This window comes from Cyprinodon variegatus, unplaced genomic scaffold (assembly GCF_000732505.1).
Source record: "Cyprinodon variegatus isolate N-32 unplaced genomic scaffold, C_variegatus-1.0 Scaffold148, whole genome shotgun sequence".
NCBI classification, from domain to species: Eukaryota; Metazoa; Chordata; class Actinopteri; order Cyprinodontiformes; family Cyprinodontidae; genus Cyprinodon; species Cyprinodon variegatus.
In genome coordinates, this window is record NW_015150601.1 from 117,610 (window position 1) to 125,583 (window position 7,974).

Below are 7,974 nucleotides of genomic sequence, written 5' to 3' on the forward strand. Positions count from 1 at the left end.
CATTCTGGGGAAGCGGGGAATGCTCGATAAAGAGGGCGGGGCGAGAACACCATCCGGGGATTTGATGCGTTCTCGATCTGGCGTTCTCGAGAATTGGAACGGTACTCGGGCTGAGGCTGATGACGTGTCACGAGTACACGAGAACGCTCAAGAACGCATATTGAGAAACGCCCTGGGAGAACGGGAGCACGCTGAATAAATCTGGATCAATTGGAACAGAAGCAGACTGATGACATCACCACACGCTCAGCTCGTCTGGAGCTGCATTTCACCTCCTGTTATTAATAGTCTCTAGATAATAATAAATGAAAACTTTTTTTCATTTATTGCAGGAGTAATGGTTAACTCAGTCTGATAAACACAAATCAAATGAACTTTTTGCCAAAAAAAAACAAAAAAAAGGGAGAGAGAGGGCTGCTGCAGACGAGCTAACGTTAGCCCTGGTTGCCGCGGTCCTCTCAACTTCTGAAATTTTTTTTAATTACGCATGAAATCAGCAAATGTTCCATATATGGATGCTTAAAGTCTAATGTTCTCGCCTCAAACGATCTTAAAACGTACTTTTATTGAACAACAGCAACAGAAAAGAGACCTTTTAACTTAATACTCTGAGCTCTGTGAGCGCTAACCTGGAAAGCTGCTGCTGCAGCAGTGCATGCTGGGACAGCTGTCAATCTGGAGAACCTACAAGTCTACTCTGATGCATGCTGGGTAAAGAGGGAGGGGCCAGAACAATATCCGGGGACTTTGTCCGTTCTCTGTCTGCTGTTCATGTGAATTGGAACAGCACTAGGGCTGAGGATGATAACGTTTCACGAGGACACAAGAACGCACAAGTACACAGATTGAGAAACGGCCTTTAATATCTCAGGGCGAAATTACTTTAGTTACATTACTCCATCTGTAATAGAGTGATTATAGGACCAGTTTGATATAACACTATTTCATACAATCGGTCTCCGCCAAGTGACGTCAATTGTTTACCTCGGGCGCGGTACACTACGCCTTTTCCACCTAAAATGGCGTCTTAGCAACAAATGTCACGTGACTGGCGGAGACCGATATATATAATCAGGGGGTCCTCGCTCCATTTCACCATCAGTTTGGGGTCCTTGGCCTGGAAAACATTTTTTATAGGTTGGTAGAAAATAAAGGAGGCGGGTGTTATTTTACCTTAAGCAGCATGTGTTTCTCACTGGGCGTCAGGTACATTTTGTTTTCGTAATAATCCACGCAGATGTTGACGATGTCGGCCAGGAGCTCCTCGTAGCCTGGAATCACCTCCAGCTGCTGGTGCAGGCACTACAGGAGCCAAACCACAAACAGGAGACACGTTTTCACACGCCGAGCATCGAATATGCAGCTTCAATCTGAGAACCGCTCAACAAAAAAAACTGCTTTGATTTTATTTTTAATTTTTGTAGACATTTTGAAGTGAAAAATTGTATTTACATCAATGTTATGTTGGTTTGTTATCTAAACTTTCCCATTTCTATGCTGATTTTTTATTAAAATAATATATAAAAACAGACTATTAGACTATTAGTTAAAATTGCCAAGCAACCAACATTGTATAGCAGGAAATAAACAAGCAAAACAGATTAGCAGATTTTCCAAATAAGAAAAGGCTTGAAAATATGTGAAAATGGACCGATTAACTAAAATATGTTGTTAAGTACGGAAGCCCAGAGCGTCCCCAGATTCTTTTTCACTATGGTTTACTTCGAGTTAATTTTTTCATTATCTAAAGATAAAAAAAAAGCTGTTTTCTCATCATACAAAGATAATTATCTTGTCATCTCAAGAAAACAGTTGATGACGAGCTAGTTATGTCATTATCTCCAAAAGGCAAAGGATAAAAAAATATGAGTACGACCGCTCTGGGCTTCCGTAGTTAAGTGTGCCGATTAGCAATGATTTAATAATTGATTCGAATTTCCAAAATAAATGAACACTAAATATCTTTTTTTTTACAAGATTTTCCAAAAAATTTCAGAAACCCATTAAATATCTATTTATTCTCTTTTTGAAAGTTTTTTTTCCCTATTAAAACCTAAAATTTAAAAAAGGACAGTTTTTATTTAAAAAAAGGGAAACTCTTTGGTAGATATTTATTAAATATTAGTCATCATGTAAGGTCATCATGTCAGCTGGACTCTCTTTGGATTTTAAACCCAGTTTCCATCGTCATAGATGACTAACAATAGTTCAGTGAGTGAAATGGATGTAGAGAGAAGTTCAAACTCCATCAACACCCCCTTTCTCTGCAAATCTCACAATTCTAAACTTCCACCATAAAACGGGCGAATCCAAACGAAGCTCCGAGTTGACGTAAATTGGGGGATGTTGCCTTATTTTACCTTTTTATAAGGTAAGAATTGTGAGATTTGCAGAGAAAGGAGATGTTGATGGAGTTGATGATCTTCTCTTTACGTCCATTTCATCCACTGAACTCGTTGTTCATCTATGACAAAGGAAACTGGTTTAACATTCTATGACTCCTTTAAAAATAAAACAGAAATAAGACGATTGTTTTACGTTAAAGCCACGGGTAAATCTTTCCTGATGAGGAGCAGACGTCTCACTCACCTGAGTGATCCTGTTGTGATTGGCTAAAAACATGGAGAGATTCTGGGATTCCTGGATGGACTGAGGGTCGGCCATCTTCCTCAGGAACTGAGCCGCCCTGAAGTCACAGCAGGAGAGAACAGAACTCATTTCCTGTTCCAGGAAAAAACAACAAGCTAACCCTAAAACAGGGAGGTGGTTTTAATGAAGGGTCAGAACCGTTTGTAGGCGGAGTGATCGTTCTTCACGCTACACTTCATGTTCTTCAGTTCGTCCAGCACAGCAAACATGTTGATAAATTTGCCCAGGGTGAGCAGGTAGGCCTCCGACACGAAGTCTTTCCTCCTCTCAGCGTGGCACAGACGCTTCACCTCGCTGCAGAAGCGCTCGATGGCTTTCCGCTGCAAAACACCAAAAATCACACCCGGATAAAACTCAACAGTTGTTTTGTTTGTTTTCGCATTTCAACCAGAAGCCAAAACTTCATGGCCCGTTTAAAACGTCTCTCTATGCTTTAAGTGTTTATTCTGAATATTAATCTTAAAATAATGCTTTTATTTAGGAAAAAACGACTGCAGATATTTCTCAGATGAAGTTTTTAAAAATATTCCATCATCAAACGGTCAAAGTTTTGTTTGTTTCTGGGTCATTCCATGAAAACTGTTAAATTTGGGTCCATAACATTCAAAGAGGAATAGGAAGCATAATAAAACTGTCAATAATACTTTAAGTGTCTAAAGCCATTGATTCACGTTTAGTTGGTAGCATGAGGTCAAATAAAATTGAATAAAAAATATATATTTTGCACATTTATGACTTTTTATGTTAAACTGCAATAATTTTCTCATGTCCGCTCTGACCATTTTTCTCAATAATGTAAAACTTAAGAAAAAAGAAATAAATCTAAATTTTTTTATTGTTATGGTTAAAAATACTTTCCTCTTAATAGGAAATGTGTTAATTATATTAAAATGTCATATTTTTTATTGAAATAGCAGGATTTTTCTATGTCCATCAATTTCAGATTCCACCCTGTCACACCTTATGTTACTTAGCGCCAAAATGCAATACACTTCCTAGAAGTGACATCACTAACATGAAGTGACATCACTAACAGGAAGTGACATCATTCAAGAGTTTGAAGAAGAGAAGTCCAAACAATGGTGGGTTCTGGTTTTTCTTTAAGAACATTTTTGGTACATTTTTCCTTTAAAATCCTTTCTGTTAACCATAGCATATCCACCCCGTCACACACAAAAAGTGGGGAAAACAATTAGTTAATCAAATTTTGAAATTATATTTATATTAATCATTCATTTTTTATTGTACCTCAATGCTAACAGCACCATCAGGTTTTAACATATCCAGAAATTGAGCCAAATTGCTTTAGATCATTGTGATAGGTAGCAATGTTCTTCATATTGAATTACATTGCACAAAAACATAAAAACTTTGAACACACTTTTTGTTTTTGTTTTTTTTTTAAATACCGATAAACACTTTCTGAAGTGAATAACATTTTGTTTGTCTTACTTTTATCTAAAATTACCCTTTAATTTGTTAACTTTGTCCTGTGACGGGGTGGAAAAGGAAACTCTGTTCCCTGGATATAATGTGCTAAAATATTCTCAGAAATTGTGTCTGAGCTTGAAAAAATATGTTTTATTGCAAGTGTTACATGTTCTATAGGCTTTGAAACTAAAAAAAAAAAGAAAAAAAAAGGTTATGATCAAAAACCTCTAAATTCAGAGGTCCAATCTTTACACTTTCCATGGAATGACCCTTCTAACTTTCCTAACTTTAAATTAGCACTGCAACTAATGATTATTTTTCCAATCAATTAATCTGTGGATTATTTTTAGATTAATAATCAGATAGCCGAAGGTTCCTTAAAGAAGACTTTTTGCTAAATTGAATCAGAAGAAACTAAAACTTTTCCACTTGAGGATTTCTGGATTATAGAGCAGATGGACAGACGGAAAAGATTTTTATCTTAAAAGCAAAATGACAATTTTACCATCTTGGTATAATTTCTGCTCTAAGTGGGTCAGGCTGTCGGATACAGGAATGTTTTAGAGTCTCTATGTTGTAGTTAATGATTAATCCATTAATAGATTATTTATGGATTATTTCAATAACCAAATAATCAGATTAATTGTTCCACCCCTACTTTAAACGCTAATAACTGCACTAAATTCTTATCAATGAAGGATGCTAACCAAAAGGTCAAAGGTCACTGAAAGTACTGATGCAATTTAATCATTTTACTTTGCTTTTTTCAGAGATTATTGACTGAATTCCAATTATAAGTAGTAATATAGTAGTAATTATAACATGATTTTCTCTGCGGAGACAAATCACAAAAAAAAAACTGAATGTGGATTAAAAGCAGCAGAAGCGACGGGAGCATAGCTTCCATTTAAAGTGAAAAAAAAACTTCTTATTATTAAAAACACTGAATTCCTGCTGCAGTTGAATGCAGCACCAGAATCGATGACATCATCTGGTCAAGTCACGTCAACCAGCAGCTAAGATGATATAATATGAAATGTCAGACTCTCTTTCACTCATTCGCACATTTTAAATAAAAAAAAAAAAAAAAAAAACTTTAGAAACTCAGAAAGATTTCAATATTTTTTACAGATTTTTTTTTTCATAATTACTTTGACAAACTTTTATCACTGAGTTTTTTTTTAATCCATCAACATGCAAAGTAACCTGATTAAATCACTCCAGAGAGTTTTAATACATAACTAATATCTGTTTTTATTCATCTGCAAATTATTATTTTTGTTTTTAAAAAAATAGAAAACCAATGTCGTAATATGTGAGACTAATTCTAAAGATTTGCTCTTTGTCTCCGTTCCTGGTTATAAGAATAATAATTCTCTCTTTTCTAACAACAGGTTTCCTAAAACTCAGCTACATAAAAGATCCTTCATTTTATCTCTCAGTTGCAATGACTTATACTAGCAGCAGCTGATAAATAATCATAAATTAGTCTATCTATCTATCTATCTATCTATCTATCTATCTATCTATCTATCTATCTATCCTCACACTACCATTGAGTTACAGCAACATTAGATTTCCCTTTGGGATTAATAAAGTAATTAATTAATAAAGATTTAGTAATTAATTTAGTTAATTTATCTGGAATAACAGAGAAATGATGCAGCCTTCACAGCTTTATGGATTTAGCTCCAGATTTACTCCTTAATCTAGATCTAATGAACCATTAGTGAAACTTCAGCTGCACAGATCCCCTCTGTTTGATTTATATTTGAATAGTTTTCCCCTTTAGACTCCATCTAACTTACCTGGAAGTACATGAACTTCATGAGCTTGGTCACCTCAGGCTCCAACACCTCCACCGTCTTCTCGTAAATCTCCACTCTGTTGGGCTGCTCGTTGCATTTCACCTAACAAACACAAGGGGGTGCTATTGGTCAGCTTGGATTGGCTTCAGTTTGGTAACAATCCTACTGAGAGAATCCCAATGAATTCTGTTGTGGATCATTTCTCTGTAATTAGATGATAATTAGCTTCTAATGTTACAAAATCCTCTGAAAGAATTTTCCTTTGCTACGCTTCAGCCTTTGATGTTTTTAGCAGGATTAACTAGCAAACAAGTTCAGAGCGAGCCGCAGCGCATAGTTGGCAATGTTTTTAATTCAGCCGCTGAATCATGACGAGTTAGAGAGGTCAACGCCCAACATTATTTCATAAGGTTTGTTTTTATGTTGCATCCTCACAGCAACAAACGCTTCTGGAAAATACCTGAGGGATGGCTCTGGAGCAGCTTCTCCAGGTGTAAAGCATCACCGCGTATTCATGTCCTTCCTCCAGCATCTCATTCTGCACAAAAGGAGAAAAAAATACCAGATAGAATTCAATAAAGAGAAGCTAAAACGTCTCTTCTAATGAAAACGGTTCCATATCTCTGGATTCAGAGGCTTAACATTTAATTTGCATTTTTTTTTAAAACAATAAACAGATATTTCTCCTCTTTGTTTCACTGTAAACCCAAAGAGGATTTAAGACGTTTTGAAGGGAATCGGTGATGTCTAAATTTTTATCAGAATTTCCCTTTATTAAGCTGCACTATTCCATTTATTTCAATTCAATTCAGTTTATTTCTATAGCGCCAAATTCACAACACATCTCAAGGCACTTTACAGTTTTTTAGATTTCAGTTTAATCAAAGGAGCTCATTATGTCAACATAAAATTCTTTTTTAAGTTTTTAGTTTTATGAATGTTTTCATTTGCAAAGAGTTTAAGTTTTTATGTTCAGTTGTTTCTAAATAAAAACAGAAAAAGACACTCAGACATCCAGATGTTACTTATAAGGCAGAAGTACCATTTACATCCAGTGGATATCATAATAAAACACTTTATTTTATCACACAGCGCAAGATTTTTGACATTAACCAATAAACCGCCCATTAAATCACACAGAGTGTGTACAGTTACTACGGTAACCTATCGACAAAATTAGTATTTTAGGAGTTTTTGTTACATCACTGAACTTTAACTTTACTTGATAACTAAAGCCTCTTTCCCACTGAAAATATCAGGTTAACGTGTTTTTCAAACATGGCCGACCGGCTTCGTTTCCTTCCCACTGGTGATAAAAACTGGTCTAATCCCTCGCTGCCAACTGTGTGGCCTCCCCCCCCCCACCGTGACATCATCACACTGGGTTAGCGTTGATGTCACCAGTGCGACAGAAATCAGGGAAGTAAACAATGAAGAGCAACATGGTAGGAAGCCAGGGCGTAGTCAGTGTGCTTTATTGTTTCTATCCATTATCGGCCTGAATCTCTCTCACCAGAGCTGCTCCATGTTTATCCAATGGAAACAGAAAGTTCCTGCTTGTTAGATCAGAAGCGACTGGCGCGACGTGTTGACGTCCTTACGTTGCGTTCAATGGTATTACGTAATTTAGCAGGTCAACCCGGCTCTGGTGTTCCCACAGCATGCCAATCAGAGAAGAGGTGATTTTAATGTGAGTCGCTTGCAGAGTCGTTTGACCAGTATCAGCGAGCTGTTCCCACTGCCACTAAAAGCCGATTTTTCTCAGGTTTAAACGGGTTTTATGGATCAGTGGGAAAGACGTACAATATCTTGACAAAATATCCTCTTTTACTTGAATACAATGTTCAATTTCTCCATCCATCGTTAGTAACATCACTGAATAACAAACAATATCCCTCTCTATATCTATATATATATAAATAAAGATATAGAGAGGGATAGATAGATAAGCTTGTTATATCTATATAGATATATCTTTATATAGATATAGATATAGCTGTCGACCGCCCCAAGATGGCGCCATCAAATCACGCCAGCGCCCATAGACGAAAGCGGTCAGTGCTGGGTCTACTCTTATATTATGTCT

The 7,974-nt window shown here is 36.4% G+C and overlaps 1 protein-coding gene across 1 annotated transcript in view; it reads right to left on the reverse strand.

Moving 5' to 3' along the window:
- The window catches only part of cyfip2 (cytoplasmic FMR1 interacting protein 2), a 68,234-nt gene that overhangs the window by 36,876 nt on the left and 23,384 nt on the right, over positions 1-7,974 (reverse strand). Inside the window, exons 4-8 of the mRNA XM_015377199.1 lie at positions 6,349-6,426; positions 5,889-5,990; positions 2,788-2,969; positions 2,590-2,686; positions 1,174-1,302 (exon numbers count right to left, since the gene is read on the reverse strand). Coding sequence (XP_015232685.1) covers positions 1,174-1,302; positions 2,590-2,686; positions 2,788-2,969; positions 5,889-5,990; positions 6,349-6,426 — 588 coding nt within the window. The remainder of the gene's footprint in view (positions 1-1,173; positions 1,303-2,589; positions 2,687-2,787; positions 2,970-5,888; positions 5,991-6,348; positions 6,427-7,974) is intronic.